This window comes from Sceloporus occidentalis, unplaced genomic scaffold (assembly GCF_023333645.1).
Source record: "Sceloporus occidentalis isolate IW3139 unplaced genomic scaffold, rSceOcc1.0.p SCAF_13, whole genome shotgun sequence".
Taxonomy (NCBI): Eukaryota; Metazoa; Chordata; class Lepidosauria; order Squamata; family Phrynosomatidae; genus Sceloporus; species Sceloporus occidentalis.
In genome coordinates this window covers 4,752,081-4,769,967 of record NW_028316993.1, presented here as the reverse complement: position 1 = coordinate 4,769,967, position 17,887 = coordinate 4,752,081, and the positions used below count along the sequence as shown (strand labels likewise).

The 17,887-nt window shown below is 48.3% G+C and overlaps 1 protein-coding gene across 1 annotated transcript in view; it reads right to left on the bottom strand.

The window, feature by feature from the left end:
* Window positions 1-2,849: 2,849 nt before the first annotated feature.
* The window catches only part of LOC149304658 (leucine-rich repeat and fibronectin type III domain-containing protein 1-like), a 72,975-nt gene continuing 57,937 nt past the window's right edge, over window positions 2,850-17,887 (bottom strand). Inside the window, exons 2-3 of the mRNA XM_089478410.1 lie at window positions 5,553-6,959; window positions 2,850-3,732 (exon numbers count right to left, since the gene is read on the bottom strand). Coding sequence (XP_089334536.1) covers window positions 2,850-3,732; window positions 5,553-6,928 — 2,259 coding nt within the window. The 5' untranslated portion in view covers window positions 6,929-6,959. The remainder of the gene's footprint in view (window positions 3,733-5,552; window positions 6,960-17,887) is intronic.

Below are 17,887 nucleotides of genomic sequence, written 5' to 3'. Positions count from 1 at the left end.
ATCCAGCCTCTGTTTGAAAACCTCCAAAGAAGGAGACTCCAACACCCTCCAAGGCAGCGTCCTCCACTGTCAAACAGCTCTTACTATCTGGAGGTTCTGCCTAATGTTTGGGTGGAATCTCTTTTGCTGTAGCTTGCATCCATTGCTCTGGGTCCTAGTCTCTGGAGCAGCAGAAAACAAGCTTGCTCCCTCCTCAATAGGACATCCCTTCAAGTATTTAAACAGGGCTATCATATCACCTCTTAACCTTCTCTTCTCCAGGCTAAACATCCCCAGCTCCCTAAGGCGTTCCTCATAGGGCATGGTTTCCAGGCCCTTCACTATTTTAGTCGCCCTCCTTTAAACACGTGGCTCCAGTTCCTCAACATCTTTTTTGAATTAAGATGCCCAGAACTGGACACAGGATTATTCCAGGTGAGGCCTGACCAGAGCAGAATAGAGTGGCACTATGTCTTCACTTGATCTAGACACTATACTTCTATTGATGCAGCCTAAGATTTCATTGGCCTTTTTAGCTGCTGCATTGCACTGTTGACTCATGTTCAACTTGTGGTCTACTAGGACACCTAGAACCTTTTCACATATATAAGTCTCGTTAAACCAGGTGTCCCCTATCCTATATCTATGCATTTCATGCTCCTATTGATGCAGCCTAGAATTGCATTGGAAGAGTGATCTCATTCTCTTGCCCCAGATGCCAAATTGCAGCCAGAATGGGCACTGCCTGACTGCCTTTCTCTGGACAGTAAATGGCCATGCCAACAGTCCTAGGGCCTAACATATGCACCAAGGTGGTGGTTTTTGGATGTTGCACAAGGAACTAGTGAATTATGCATAATCCTGAATTACACATATGTATGTCACTAACAGGATCCCAGTCTGACTCATTTGATTACTCAGTTAAAAGTTGCTTTGTTTAAACAACAGGGAGGCTCGCTTTTAATCATCAGGGTTTCAATTTAAGGGCATATTTGGCTCAGGTGCTTAAGAGGAAATGTAATAAAAACAACCAGTTATGCATCATAGGCGCTGCTTTTTAAATTAGATTTGTGAATTGCTTCATGCTTTCTTCCGCACCCTTTGAAAAGCAGCTGTCGCGAGGCCCTGTTAATAAGCAAATTGATTTTAATCGATGAATCAGTTAAAAGGCCAATGATTATACCACTGAAATCATAAAAATGATGGACAGACTTAATTAATAATAATCAGATTGGTGGCATTTAACCTTCTGTAGGAGTCTGGATTTCTTCGGTACGTCCGACAGTTTATGTTGCACATTACCATGAGTGCCTAGATTGTGCCAAACACATATGTTGCAGGCTAGAGACACAAACGCGGTGGGTTTAAATGAAATTAAATTAAGGATTCTCTGAGCATCCTCTCTACCCCAGAACAGACCTTCCTAAAGCCCCCTCCCTCTCCAACCTATACATTAGTCTTCCATGTTAAGTGAATTCTTTCTGCCCCATTGGAAAATTCCTTCTCAGTCCCACTTATTAAGAAAAACATAAGCCAGACCCAGGCTGCGGTTCACACACAAAAGATTTAATCACCTCCGGAAAGCAGCCGCACCGTGTTATGGAGGAAGAGGGACTGGTTGGCACTGGGAAGAACTGGGAGGGGGGAGAAATGGACAATGGGGGGGTCAGGTTGGAGCAATGGCTGGGCGCGGCAGGCACAGGTTTTTAATGTAAAAACTTGTGTTCAACACTCAACATTGGGGGGGGGGGCGTTGTTGTTGACTTTTTAACAAGTCATGATTTGAGTAAGAAGCTAGGAGGGGTAGGAAGGAGGGACGGTGAAAAGGGGGGGGATCAGGAATATTCTGCCCTGGAGGTCAGGAGGGATTGGAATTGGGGGGAACAGGGTCAAAAGAGACGGGAAGGGAAGGGGGTCTGGGAAGGCAGAACTTAGGAGGGTTAGGGGAAATATGGAATTGGGGAAAGGATGACTTTCAGAGGCTCTATGAAGAGGCCAATAGGACTGGGATGTTATCAATACTCTGTTGGGTGGGGCAGCAAAGACTGGAAAGAGGGGCAGAAATTTTTTGGGGGGTGAGTTTGTAAGGAAAGGTAAGGGGATGGGAATCACAAGGGCAAACCAAAGGGTCGGGGAGGTGGGTCCATGAGTTCAAATGACTTTTCCGATAATGAACACACCAAACACAGAATTTTCGTTTATCTAGACCAGCCAGATACAATAAATAGAGTAACCGAATCGTCTCATTGGGTTCGTGGTTTGGTGGCAGGTAAGAAGGGGACCCTCCCTCCCCCCAAAATCCCACCTGGCATTTTTGCTTAGTTCTCTCTTGCAATAAGCTCCCTTTTCCTTTACTGGAACGGTTATTAATGCATACCGAGGGGGGAAAAGGATCTTGGTTTAAATTTCGTGTCGTCTGTGCATATGTGTCTCTCCTTGGCCAACCTCCCCTTCCAACCCCACCCTCCCCCCCATTCCCAGAAAAACTGCCTTCTCCCCTTTTCACTGAACCTCTTTCCTCACTCTTGGGAAAACCCAGCTTACTTTCTCTTCCTGAAAACCACGATTCCATCCTGTCTCCCCTCTTTTTCTTTCTCTCTTTTGTGGCTTGGCTAAGGCACCGCTGCAGAAAATTCTGGAAACAAGCGGTTGTTTTGGGGAGAGGTTGGGGGGATGCGCCGGATCCACCCCCCTCCTCTCGAGTACTTCAGCCTGTTCCCCCTTTCCTTTTGTCTTCTCCCTCCCACCCACAGGTCCTCCTCCCCCATTGGTTGTGCGTCCGGCAGTCCCTTGCCCAATCCTGATACCTCCCACCCACCCCATCCCACCCCATAACCCCCCATCCCACCCACCCACCCACCCACCCCATCTCAGACTGTGCTTTCCAGCATCCACTCCGTGCTGCTAAAAGTCACCCTCCTGTGACTCAAAGGACACTCTTCCGAGTTCAACTGAGAGGTGGACATGTGTCTTTTTGTCCGTGCCCGACGCGGGTAGCTGTGACTCTGGAACAGTGAGTAATCCCCGTCGAAGGAGTGACGGTGGTGGTGAGTCCTGGACAGCTCGCGGGGGAAGACCCCCGACCCGCTGCCCCCCAACTTGGCACGGAGGTGGGGCCCTGCGCCGGCATCCTTGACAAGACACAAGGAGACCGAGGAGCCACTCATGCTGCCGTCCATCTTCCTTTCTTCTGAGGTCAAGACAGCCACCGTCTGGAGGTCTGAGGCCATCTTGGCTGACCGCTTATCCACCTCAGTCAAGGCAATGATGTCCTGGCCATTGGGGACTTCTTCCTTGGTCTCCCCCATGAACAAGGGCTCCTTGCAAGTCATCTCTTGGAGAGTTTCGTATTTGTCCTCCCCAACCTTGGAGGCCGAATGGGGCAAGGTGGTGGTGGTGGAGGAAGGCTGGCTCCCATTGGTCTGCGAGTAGACGTTGCTCACTTTGGCTTTCTTGTGCTCATCCTGGCCACTGTAGACCTTGTACCGAATCATAAGAATGATAATGAAGACCAGGACGGAGGCCACAATAATGCCCCCAATTATAATTATCATAGTCCCTCCTAGGAACTGGGTGTGCAAAGAGTGGCACTGGGCACCCTCCCCTTCGGTGGTGAACTGCACGCACCCCACCACTCGGGTGGCCGTGAGGGACGTCACCCCATCGTCGTAAACGGCCAACACGCACAGGTCATAGTCCCGGCCTGCTGCTAAATCATTGACCAGAAAGGTCTTGCTGGAGGAAGGGATCATCCTATGAGAGAGAAGAAAGGTTAGGATTTAAAGAGGCATCAATGAAAAACAGCAATAACAGCAACCAGTGCCAAGAACACAGAGCTGGGCTTTGTTTCCACTTCCTCTCTCAAAAACAAACTGAGATCTGACACCAGAGGGCAACTCTGTCTGGGCAGTAACATATCATTCCTTGCCCCTAGCAGCTGTCAAGACCATCCAGGGGCAAATGCTTCTGCTTAATAATGGGAAGGAGAGAGAAGCAGGAGGTGATACAGACTATGAAGTAACAGCTGGACTCAGCTGGCAAGGGAAAGAAATGGTGCTCAGAGCACTGGTGCCTCCTTCTTTTACTTCCTCTGCAAGCCTAGAGCGGCTGAATTGCCTCTCATCCTTCATCCTTCCTCCCTTTCCCACTTGTGAGAAACAACTCCAGCAGTCCCTCCTGGGCTTGACAACTCTTGCGGGAAGCAGGTCTGGGGCAGATCACAAGAGAATAGCCCCTGAGCCCCATTCAAAAGGGGATACATATGTCTATGTTATTATGCCGGTGATGAACATCTATAGTTTTCAAATAAAGCTTTTGTTTTTACTACTCAAAGTCTGGTACATGACTTTGGCTCATTCTGGGGCTGCCAGAGAAAGAGAGGTGAAGAACTGCAAGCCTAGCACCCACCCATAATGGAGAATCCCAGGCACCATCTCTTGCCTGTTTACGGTACCTTCTGTTTCCATATGAGCTGGACTTGTTCCCGAAAAGCCTCCAGGAATCATGGTAGGAGGGAGGCCAAATGGAGCACCACTGACACACATTAGCTGAGATCCTGCATGTGCACATAGCTCCCCCCGCACATTTCTGTGCCCTGCCATCACCCGGCAGCTGTTGTTGTTGCATATGGGGTGTATGTGTGTGTGTGTGTGATTCAGAGTGTGGAGATGCATTTGGTCTCAGCTCAGTCGTGGGAGAAGAAATGAGGGTGTGCGCACAGACAGAGTGCATCTTCCTTTTCCTTCCCCCAGGAGCCTAGGGCAGCTGGATCTTCATGATCCCAGTCACCTTTCCTCTCTCTTTTCTGCCCACTGCTAAACAACAGCAGCAAGGGCCCTTTCCAGGGCGGTGGGAAGTTTTTGGACAAAGCACAAGGTCAAGGGAATATCCTTCTTAGTCTACATCCAGAAGGGACAGATGCATTTGTAAGCTGCATTTACATGAACGGAAGTCACTAACAGAACGCTGACCAATATTTTGCCTCCATCCCCTAGTAAGTTAGAAAGAAATAAACCTTCCTTCTTCTTTTCAGTGGTTCTGGTAGGATCATGGTCCACATTGTGAGACATGCAATTTTGTGTGGCTGCACATAGGTTGATAACCTACATTGTTCATCATAACATAAGAGTTCTACAAGGAGAACTCTTCCTGTTATGGTTTCTTCCCGCCAGCCCACAGTTAGGGATCGGAGAAGTAGCCAGACACACATTGAAGGCATCTTCTCCCAAGATCAGTCTCCATCTGGCTCTGGCCCATAGCCAGATAACTTACCTGATTCCCCATGTTCTGCACTGGTGATCCTTGCAAAGGATGGAAGAGAATACCAGCCTCTGCAACAACCAAAAAGGCACACCCAGGCCTAAAGTGGATTTTATGCTTGCATATGTTATTAACAGGATGGTAATTGTAGAGAGTCATTGCACAATATGGCAATCTGTCCTGGAACATCAAGATACAAAATTCTGTGGTCTTTGATAATGGCACTGTAAGGGATGCACATGATAGATATGACTCTAAACTCAACACATCAAATCAAACTGTTCCACTGACACACACCCCATCACTTTGCTCACCTGTAAACCAAAGAGTCATCCAGGGAGCTGTTGTATTGGATCTGGTACATACGGATGCCAGGGATGTGCCGCTCCGAGGGCCAATGGATGACCACCGAGGTGGACGTCAGATCAGCAGCTACGATCCTCTTGTCAAGGTGATTCTTGGTGTCATTGGAGCCAGACTTGGTGGAGGTGGTGATGTCGGAGGAACCAGGGTCAGGCTCTTTCATGTGGGCAGTGTTGTTGACCAGCAAAGGGAGAGGGACAATACATATCTCCACGGGGGCAGTGGCCTCTCCAGCCGCATTGGAGGCAATACAGGTGAAGATGCCATTGTCCTTCAAAGTGGTAATGAGGACATCCAGAGTGCCATTGTCATAGACAGTTGCCCGAGTCGTGTTGTGGATCAACTTGCCATCAGGCGCAATCCAATGGATGGAAGGCTCTGGATCTCCCACCGCTTTGCACTTGAGGCTCACGCCTTGTCCTTCCATGATGAATGCTTTGGTAGCGTATTGGCGGGTGATGAGTGGAGGTTCACAGATAAATTCCTCCTCAGGGATTGACCAGAAATACTTGTCCATCAAATGCTCTGGCGATGCACAAGTCTCCAGGTCATCCTCTCGTGTCAGCCTCCGGAGCCAAAGAAGCTCACAGTTGCAGTGCAATGGATTGCCTCCAAAGCTGATGGTCAAGGTGGAAGGATGAGTCCCACGGACATTGGCCAACACTTCAGCCCTCAGGAAGAGGTTGTCAGGGGGCAGCTTGTGTAGCCGGTTGGAAGTCATATCTAACCTCACCAGCTTCTGGAGTTGGGAGAAGGTGCCCTCAGCAATGTGGTCAATGAGGTTGTGGTCCAACGTGAGGGTGTTGAGGGTCACCATTTGACCAATGGCCTCCCATGGCAGTGTCTCTAGGTTGTTGTAGGAGAGATCCAGGTCTTCCACAGTGGAGAGGAACTCGTCGAAAGAGGAAGGCTCGATGTGGCTGATCTGGTTGTTCCCAAGGATGAGGTGCCGGAGGTTCCCCAGCCCTCGGAAGTGTTCATTCTTTAAGATGGCCAAGCGATTGCTGTTCATGTGCAGAGCCCGTAAGGCACGCAGGTCAGAAAAGGCAAAGGGCATAATCTGGCTAATGGTGTTCCTGGACAGAGTGAGGTGTACCAGGTTAGTCATGTTGGAGAAGTCTTTCCGGCGGATGACGGTGATAAAATTGTCTGTCAATCGGAGCTCCACGGTGCGCCGGTCAATGGATGGTGGCACAAAGAGGAGGCCCGTTTTGGCACACAGCATGGTCAAGGTTGGAGAGATGTTCTGGCAGATGCAACGGCCGGGACAGTGCTGAGCTTTTGCCATGGTGCCAAGCATCAAAAGAGGCAGGAAAAGCTTTTCCATGGTACTGGCACACACTGTACCAGTGGAGGCCCTGTGGAGAGGAAAGGTTTGGTCAACAGATTATTACTCATTACTGTGCCTTTGGTCCAGAAAGCCAGCTCACTAAGGCTGCATCTGCACTGCAGAAATAATGCAGTTTATGGAATCCTGGGATTTATAGTTTGTTGTGGCACCAGACGTCTTTGACAGATATGGCTAAATATCCTTACAAAACTACAAATCCCAGAATTCCATAGCTTTTAGCCATGGCAGTTAAAGTATTATCAAACTGCATTATTTCTGCAGTACAGAGCAGCCTAAGTTACTGATTACTAACCTATTACTGTGGACCATCACTATGTGCCTCTGGAAACTACAGGGAAATATTTTCTGGGTCCCCCAAGTGGCCAAATCAGACATTGCACCTTGGAAAATCTGAGCAAATGCCATACCTGGTGCATTACAAAGCAACACTGGTTGCAGTAGGAGGCAGTTTCTCAGATATAGTCAGCATACACAGATACACATGGAGTAACAAGCAGACAGAGAATTGCACTAAAGAGCAGCAAGTTACAGCCAGGAGCATTGCAGGCACAAAAAGGTAACTCCATTCCATTCCAGTTCACTACTTCCTAGCTCTGTTTTGTAGCCATCTAACCATGATGATGAGCACTTCTGCCTTGGGAACTTGTGATAGTTGTACAAAAGTGCCCCTGGCACCCAGGAGTTGAGTAAATGTCCAAAGCCCCCTCCCAACTGTAACCCTGGTGCTTTCCTGGTGTCATCCAAAACAAGTTGTATGCCTTCCCTTTGATTATGAATTTCTTTTGACCGAACCTACTTTGGTCATAACTGGATGAAGGCAGACTGCTAACTCGCATCTAGTTCAACACTGACCCTAGTTTTGGACTTCTGTTTGGTCCTTGGGAAGGAGATCAGAGGCATAAGGAAGGAAAAGTGACTGATTTTGGACTACCACTCCCAGAATTCCACAGCCAGCACAAGCCCCCTTTCTGAGCTAGATGAGAATATTGACGATTATTTATTCCCAGGTTGAAAAACAGGTTTCTCAACCGGGAAGAATGTGCATCAGGAAGAAGTACCAAACTGTGTACATTTTTCTACTGGAGCTCAGTGCACCCCAAAGGGCTTCACAGGAATTATTTGTCAGGAGACAAACAAAAGGTTGTTTCTTTGCTTGCTTGCAAAAACCCACTTTGTTTTCTGTGGAGAAAATGTGTTTCCTGTACAGAAAACATCTTTTTCTATGGAAACCTGTGAACTGCAGGATACCGTAAGTCAACTGCAGTATACAGGACAAAGGAGAAACGTTTCATCTCTCCCATGATGGGGAGAAAGTTATTTGAATTATTCACTCTCGCATGTGAGGCTGAAATTGTTGAAGATTTACCCCCCTCTTCTGAGCTCTGGGTGGATATCCTCAGCATAGAGGGTCCTCCACCCCAAATTGGACACAACACCCCCAATGGTTTTGAGTAAACGATGGACAGAATGATAAGAAATCTTCTGCATGTCCCGATGGAGGGAAATCTTCTGCAAGGGGTCTTCTGCCGGTCCCAACGGAGATATCCCACCCACCCGTTGAAGCTTCCAAACTCAATTGTCCAAGACAACTCAACAGATCCGTTCCTTGGCTTGGCGTCGTGATGCTCCAAAGCCATCCCTGAAGTTTTGTTCCCTGCCTGCTCAGACACTTGGCTTTGTCTGCCTCCTGGAGAGGGTGCCATGAGTGGAGACATGCCATTGTGACGGGAGAGAACCCAGACAAGGAAGAGCCGCTCTGCCTCCTACCCGGGCAGCTATTAATACCGTGTCTATTATCCTGCCGGATGTCTGAATTCTCTCTCGGTGGTGGGGGATTCAGAAGCGCACTGCCTCTTTGACAAAGGCCGGCCGCCTCACGCTCATCTGAAGGGCCCTTCACCACCAGCGATTACCTTGGGAGAAGGAGGCTCTCCTACAAGCAAGAGGATGAGGAGCACAGCATTCACAGAGAGGGAGTGTTGCAGACTCCAAGAGGGAGGGAGGACAGCTATTTGGGGTACGTCCTGCAATGTTTCACAAATGAAAAGCAGGACAAGTGTGGCCAAGCAACCTGAAGGGTAGTATCAAGATGGCAAAGGCGATGAGTGAGGAACAACACACCAGCTAGGAGAGTCTGCAGCAGTCTGCTTTTGCCTGAGCTGACTGGGAAGGGCAAGGTTTATAATAGCCCCTATTGTGGGGCGGCTTGGTCTCGAGTGGGCAATGAAGGTCCACCAGCTGCGCAAAACATCTGCTTCCGGTAGGAACAGAAATTGCTACTTTGGGTGCTGCTATGAACATCTGTCTACATTTTGCGGTGCATAGCTGTCATACTGAGTGCCTACAAGTTGAAATTCAGCATGACGTGGGTGAAATGCTGAAATGGAAGAGAACAGACACATCCATGAGCAAATGCAAAATTGACATAGAGCAGAAAAAGAAAGATTCCCCCATCCCTGCCTTCCTGGAAATTCTTTTGTGCTTCATATCTTCATATATTTAATGCAGAAGACCATATATTGCACCGTATATACCACAAAGGCCCTCTTACAGGGGTCTACCAACTACATCCCAGTTGCTTTCATGAATCCAGAAAGGAGAAGCAGTCTCCTTCGCCAATGTAAGCTGGTTCTTTTTCCCTCAATGTGAGGGATGATCTGGAGCACATCCAGAGGCATTTGCTACCAGTTGATCTATGGCCGTAGTTCAATAACTACCCTCTGGCTGTGGGGACAGAGCTACCCTTGGGACCTATCAGTCTCTGTCTTACAGAGGCATTGCACAAGATGGTACAGGATACCTCCTTCTGCAACATCCCCCCCAATACATACAGAGGTAGGAACTGCATTAGATAATGTCACCCATAGGCCTCTAGCCCAAGTCTTCACCGCACCCAGGATTGCATGACCTCCCTAAGCTCCATGCTGCTGCCACTTCGGCAGCTTAAGTACTTTTTTGATCTGGGGCTAGAACTATAATTACCATTTTCTTCTATGTCCTTTAGAAGGAGCTATCCTTTTGACTGTGTTTAGCTTTGCAGACAGCAAAGGGAAAGAGACTGCAGCATAAAAGAATGCACCAGACAGACATCAACACAATAGTGTCTTCTTCGGAGATAAATAATGGTATATACAGGGAGAGGGATTTGGCAGGGATCCCGGGTGTAAAAGCAGGGATAACTGTGTCTTCATTTTCATCTCTGAAATATTGGGAGAGAGGGTGGATGATGTACAGTCCAAGTAACACAAGGGCCGGAAACTTATTGGTGGCATGTGTGTGTGTAACCCATCTCTGGGTAACCAAAGCATATGTTTTCTTTTACACAATGGTGGCTATTCCTTGCACTTTATTTGCCTTCCCCAAACAGCCAAGCCATCCCTTCCTGCTGAAATAATGCAGTCTGACACTGGTTCAATTGCCATGGTCCTCTAGTATTGACTCTTGGATTCATAGTTCAATAGAGCAGGCTAACTATCCTACAAAACTACAAATCCCAGGATTCCATAGCACTGAGCCATGGCATTATTTCTGCAGTGCAGACGCAGCCTTTATCAAATGATTCAGTGGTGCAATATGTTTTTAGGCAGTTCACATGATTTCCTTTTTGTTGTTGTAAATTGTGGCAATTGATTTTACAGTAAGTCTGAGAGCTAGGGTGGCATAGTGCTTTGGCCATTGGACTAGGACTCTAGAGACCAGGGTTCAATCCCCAGCTCAGCCATGAAACCCACTGGGTGACTTTGGGTGAGTCACATGCTCTCAGCCTCAGGGGAAGGCAATAGCAAAAGCTCCTCTGAAACAACCCCATGATAAGGTTTGCCAAGTCGGAAATGACCAGAAGGCGCATACAACAACAAAACCCAGAGGGGCTTATGTTACAGGGCAGGAGATGACTTTTGCATCCTCAGCCTCCACACCCAGTAATATTCCCAAGCCGTGCTTCCATTGCACAGTCCACCTTCTCGGACTACCGCTCTCTCTGACACACTTTGGCTCTCTTTGGCATGCCCTCGCCAGAGCATCTGTCTCCCAAGCTCTCCCCCGCTCCCCGTCACAGTCAGACACGGTACATGGCTATGGCATCAATTCACAGCTGCTTTGTGCTCCTTTCAAGGTCTTCTTTGCAAATGATGGAGGCGCACAGGTTCAGAGGCACGCTGAAATCCGACCGGAGAGAACAACACAGCAGGCTGGTAGATGCACCAGCCGAGAAAATGAAACTCAGGGGTTTTGAAACCTGATCCCATCAAAGGCAGGCCTGGAGAGATGGAGACATCCATCTCAGCGCATCCTCCCTGCATCCTTTGCAATGCTGTTACTATGTCGGGATTCAGTGCTCACTCAGCAGCTGAGACCCTAAATCCCTGCCTGAATAACTACCAATGGTGTGATGTTCCACTTGCATTGTGCATGAGTGCCTTCAAGTTGCCCCTTGACTTATGGTGACCCCATGAATTTCAAGGGTTTTCTTAGTCAAGGATCTCGAAGGCAATAACCTTTTGCCTTTCTAATGGGATTTAAAGTCTATTTCCTGGACTGAATCTCCCAGCATCCACATGGCCAGAAGGCAGAAGAGCCCACCTGCAAGAATACTCTCTTGTACCATCTAAACTGAGGGCTACAACCGCAATATCTTCACCAAACGCAGTGTTGGACTAACATCATCAATTTCCTTCCTTCCTTCCTTCCTTCCTTCCTTCCTTCCTTCCTTCCTTCCCCCCCCCCCCACCTCTCACTCTTTCTCTTGTATCATTTTTAACACTTTTGCTGCTGAAGAAGTCAGTGGAGTTTCGAAAGCTTGCAACGTGTACAATGCGCATTTTGTTTGGTCCAATAAAGGTACCAGTGTTTTATGGATTTTGGATGATAGTGTACTTTGCTATATGGCCAACACAGCTACCTCTGGAGACACACACACACACAGAGAGAGAGAGAGAGATGGAGGGAGTTCCATTGCTCCATCTATGCAGCCCCCTTTTCTGAGCACAATGCAGTGCTCCATCTGCTGACCTTCAGGTGGTCGCCTCCCATCGTCGCTCCCTTCCAGATGGAGATTGCAAGAGACAGCCCACTGGCTTCTGCTGACTCAGTTCCCCAGGGAGCCTGACACGGAAGATGCAGCAAAGGCTGCCAGCCAGGAAGCCTCTTTGCTCCTTGCTGCCTCCCTCCCTGCCCCATACAGCCACGGAGGCAAGCCCGAGCCGCAGAGCATGTTTGTGTCTGTCTCTGCATTCAGCGCATTGCTTTGGGTGCCAATGACAATGGTCCATTTGGGCACTGTGTGGAGTGCATCCCTTTTCCAAGAGTGCCGGAATCGGCTCGGCTGTCAACACGCATGACAGGGGCCCTGAAGATCCACCCCTGAAGAAAAGAGGGATGACAAGCTTGATGTGACTTTTGTCCCATGCGGTGGAGCGTGGCATGATTTTGACCATGCCTGGAAGACCGGTGTGGAAGTGGAGGGAGGAATGGGATGCTAGGATGGTGGAAAGCTTGGTTCTCACGCACATGGGCTGGTGGAAAGACCTCAGCAGTCTGCCTTTAACTCTGCTCCAAGATTATAGTGCTTATGATCAGCGGTGTCACTAGGGTTGGCATCACCCAGTGCGGAAACTCATGGTATTACCTCTCCATTGACCTCTTCCCAGATCATACGCTACAGAATCCTTAATGGTTTTTGTACTACTGATACTCATAAATCGCCATTTCCATATACCTCACTGAATTTAATGGTAGTAGTTGTGACGTAAACAACAAGCAAAATCAAAATTATGCCTTTCAATTACAATATTGTACATGCAGCCTAAATGTGTTACTTAGGAGATTATCACACTATAATACAACAACCATGCTATTGGAAGATAATGAACACATGGCGCTATAGCAATCTATAGTTCCACACATTTGCGTAATTGCACTATTACAAGGAAATAAAAATGAAACGAACATGCAGTCATGTTCTGGATACAAAACCTGATCACATTGCTGTAACTTTAGTATATCCAGATTGGATGTTTCGGACATGTGTCCTTATCGCGCTACTGCATATGTCTGAAAAATATGGTTCTGACCCAAACAAAAGAAAATTTCTATATTTAACAATGTGATAAATATCCAAATAAAATAGTGCCCTATATGTCAAAATGCTACTCATCCTAGCAATGAGAGCAAATTGTCAGTGCTGAAGTGCAGTCTGGGAAAAACTCCCTGATAGCGCTCCATGACAGCGCAAATGCCTTGTTATTCGCTTCTGTGCCTTTGCAATAGCTCAAATTATTCACGGGAGATGTACTGGATGAATGCGACGTCATGTGAAAATATTTGCGCAATCGCGCTATAAGCATTGTTTTTCTCCCGTTTCATAACCCCAATGTGGCAATCTCCTTAGTGTCATGTGAAATCTTGGTAAGATTCTCCTTGCATTGAGCCTCACCCCATTCACACCATCTCTTTGGAGTTTTAAAGGGATGCAGGTGGATATCACAGCCTGTTTCAGTTTCCGAAAGGCAAATACTTGGGGAGCAGTGGGGCCTATTTGGTGCTGCAGTCCGCACCTTGCAACAGTGCCACATTTATGATCCAAAAGTGCCCACAAAGAGCATGGAGTCCATTTCCCCTCCTTGAATCTTTCCTCCTGGCACAATCAGAAGTGATATGCCTTCCAGATCTGGTTTTTGGGTGGAACACAGCCAACCTCTGGGACTGGAGCATCCACAGATTTTGGTATCCACGGGGGATCCTGGGACCAAACCCGAGCGGATAGCAACGGCTCGCCATAAACGAGACGCTCGCCCCACTGCGACAAAAATACTGGGGAAAGGTCCTGTTTCCAGTTGAGTGTGAGTCAGCCTTGCTTCCTGCCAGTCCTTTGCCCAGAGAGAGAGAGAGAGAGAGAGGGAGAGAAGGGGCTTGTGATGATTCCTCTCCTTTTCATTTGTGGGTGGTTAGTGGCAGCTGGTTGACTGAGCGACAGCAATTAGAAAGGAGAGGCGGGGAGGGGGATAGCCACAATAGCAATCATAAGCCACAGGGGGGCGGTGTGGAGAGAAGTGAACGCAGCACGCGCCAGAAACGAGAACGCACCATAGAGGCAGACGGGGTTTTCGCAGGGACCCCTGCTGGGAGGAACAGGAATTGCAGCTGATCGGCTTGGACCGAGAACAGCATCCGCTGCAACCTTACAATAAGGGCTCCCCTCCCCTCCTACCTGGTGTAGCCAGAGTTCCTCCTCCTTCCAGCTGCGACTTGGGGGAGGGCGAGCAAAGCTGGCACAAGGCACTGCCAAGGCACTTTTTGACACTTCTACCGAGGGGGAAATTAGCTATTGAAAGAAAGCCTTAAGCCTCGAATAAAAAGAGTATAGGCTTTATTACACACTATGTGACTCCACAAAGTGTGTGCCTTGGATACCGAAGAGAAGGAAATTGGTTCGATTAACTCAATTAGGCTTGGGCCAGCATGTATTATGTGACGCTAGGGGCAGGAGGTAGCTATCCATGGGCTGTCTGTGGCCCACCGACACCCCATCACTGCCCCCCTTAGCTTAAAAAGAGACAATCACACACAAACGTGTGAGAAGTGTCTGTGGGCAATGGCTGTACATTTAACGTGATTTGGGGGTCTCCCACATTTTGGAGGGGAGCATGAAATAGCGATTCATTTGGAAATCAGAGGTGAGCTTCTGGTTTAGGAAAACAAGGGGTAATAACTACAACCGATATGATTCACCAACCCCTCTGAAATCAGCCAACTAAGACCAGGAGTAGATTCACCAATCCCATTGACATCAGTTAGCTAAAACCCAGAGTAGATTCGCCCATCCCACAGACACCAGCCAGATAAGATCCAGAGTAGATTTGCCAATTCTACTTAACTGGATGGTTACTGGGCTCTTCTGATCTATACTGGGCAGATGTGATGCTCATTGGACACATTCAATGTGCATTGGGAACTCTTAACACTTCCTAACCAATGTCTGCTTGCACACGGGGGGGGGGGGGGCACACCAATGTGCACTGGTGCCAATCGCGCGTTGTAAAATAGATACCCATGTATAGTAACATCACAACATCCCCTTAGGAAATACAGGTGCTGCAAAACATCTCTGTTCTATTTCCCACTCGCGTATGCCTGCTCACGAAGACTTTAAAAGGCCCACATGGAATTCCAGCCACGGTGTTTGGAAACACCTGGAATAGCTCCTGCGAAAGACCAGTGCCTGCGATACCCAGCATGGATTTGCTGCTCCAGAGTAACACAGCCATAGCTGCCTCGGCTCCTGAAGCATCCATTTTCTGGCCATATATATAGGTGTGAATGCCTCTTCTGGAATCCTCCAGGAGCAAAGGTTCCCCTTTTTTGCATAGACTCAGAGAGGACACTGCAAATATGCATCATGCAAATAAAGAGCTCTGCCTCTCCAATCTCCATTTCCCTCTCATTCCCACTGCCCTGCTTTTGTGTAGTGTCTCTGCTTCCGATGGCAGTGTTTAAGGGTTGATGGGATTCCAGCTGGGCCCATTCAGAATGCAAGTTTCTGATCCATTTTATTCTTTTCTTTCTGGAAGCAAAAGGGTGGGGAGGGGGAGGGAAGGCTTCAAAGCAGAGAAGGTTGAGTAGGGTTCATTAACTGGGAAAATTAGAATTGCCTGGGGGAGGCCGCCATTGTGGTTAATTGCACACAAGAACTGGGAAACTGAAGCAGGAAAGGGACCGGCATCCATGGTTGCTAACAATGGGGTGATTGGGGCAAGGAGGGGGATAGAGACCCTTGCTGAGAAAGCACAGTGGTGGGGTGAAGCCCAGGGAAAAGTGGGAGTTCAGGGGTGTGGGTTTTCTACACTAAGAGTAGGCATTTTCACCCCCTGCAAAATGGGGTTGAGTAGCAATCCCCCCCTCCTCAAAGATCAGCATTAAATTTAATTTGCACTTTCCAGGCTAATACATAGGATAGTCTTCTGTGTCACCTACTTAGTTAAGTATACTTAACCAGTTCCTTAGTTACGCTACCTGATTAAGTGCAGTACAACTACCGTATCTGTGGAGAGGGGATACGCCGCTGGACTTACCATGGAAACGTGAAGGGTAACAAAACGAATGACGTTCGGTGGAAATTAACCACAGAGTTGCACTAGAGGACCTAGAGAAAACACTGTTCTAGGCACTTCTAGGTCCTCCAGCCAGTGGCGTCACTAAGGGGGTGCAGGGGACCCGGTGTGATGCCAGCCAGTGGGGTAGTAGACACTAGGGGGTGGGTGACTACCTTCCATGTCCCCTTCTAAGTCCCTTGTGGCAACCACCATGTGGGACTCAGAAGACAGCCCCTGCCAAAGCCTTCCAAGTCCCATGCAGCAACTGCCATGCGCGAATCAGAAGGCCTGGAATGGGCAGTGGCAGCCTTCTGAGAGGGCCAAGTGCATCCCCCATCTCGCTGCACTGTTCTACTCATGAGTAGAATGGCACCATGGCAGAAAGCTGGGTGTGTGTGCCCTTTTGTCCCCAACCCCTGCACCGGGTGTCATCCCAGGCAAGGACGCCACTGCTTCCAGCACAACTGTATAGTCAGTTTCCGGCAGAAGCATACCATTTTTTAATCCAGATATGGGTAAGTTATCTTTGCAGAAGGGGCTTCCTTCTCCCCATTCAGCAGATTCCCCAGTAAAGTAGGTTGGGGAGGGGAGTTACGGATACAGCAGTAGTGACACAATTGCGTCTCGGTATCACCGTCATGCATGTGAAACAGTTACCTAGATTTACTCATCCATCACTGTCCTGTATTGAAATCCCACAATTGTAATACAGCACAATTCCATTCTGCCAGAGATCAAAACACAGGTGAATGACGTTTCCATCAAGTTTGGGGAGATCGGGTCAGGAGCAGCGACTTAGTTAAGTATACAGAACTAAGTAGCTGATAAAGAAAACTGGACAAAGATTCTCACATTGTTATCCTTCATGCCCCACAAGAAAATAAAATAATGCATAGCTCAGGAAGGGTACATTTGGGATGGCAACACCCAGAATCCTCCCAGACAGCAGGTCCAGAGCGTGGCTGGGGATTCTGGGAGGTATAGTTTTTATAACACTGTACCTTTCATCGCACTGCACCTCACTGGAAACCTTGGCTGCATCAGCACTGCAGTGGCCCAATAAATAGAATTCTCGGAATGGTAGGTTTTTTTGTGGCACTAGAGCTCCACTACCATTCCCAGAATTCCATTGCCTTGAGCCACGGCAGTTAAATTGGTGTCAAACTGGATTATTCCTGCAGTGTGGAGGCAGCCATTACCCCGCAGCACCCTGATCACCTGCAGAACAGACCTCTGTTTTGCGCTGTGGCCGCTGACTGTTAAGGTAGATCCAGGGAGTAACTACAAGATGTAGCTACACATTTATAACTATGGCTGTGATGTCAGATCTCTGGCACAGAATTTGAATTCACCCCGCTGCTCTTCCTCGCCTGTCTCTGCTGCCAAGAAGAGAAACTCCCATTGCTCGGCTGCACATTTAAAAACTGGCACTTTGCACAACTCCCAGATGGGCCCAGATGCTGCATTCCCATCAACAGTGCTAAAGGAGCAGAGTGGGTGCCAGACCCATTAGGAGTTTGGGTGCAAGAGCCAAGTCTTATAAAGGATAATTATTAGCATGTCAGGATATATATATATATATATATGTTGTATGTCTTCCAGTTGTTTCTGACTTATGTAAGGTGACCCTATCATGGGGTTTTCTCACCAAGAGGGGCATTGCCATTGTCTTCCAATGAGGCTGAGAGACTGTGACCTGCCCAATCTCACCCAGTGGGTTTCATGACCAAAAGGGGGAATCGAATCCTGGTCTCCACAGTCGCAAGTCACACTCTCTCAGCCTCAGGGAAAGGCCATGGCAAACCTCCTCTGAACAAATCTTGCCAAGAAAACCCCATGAAAAGTT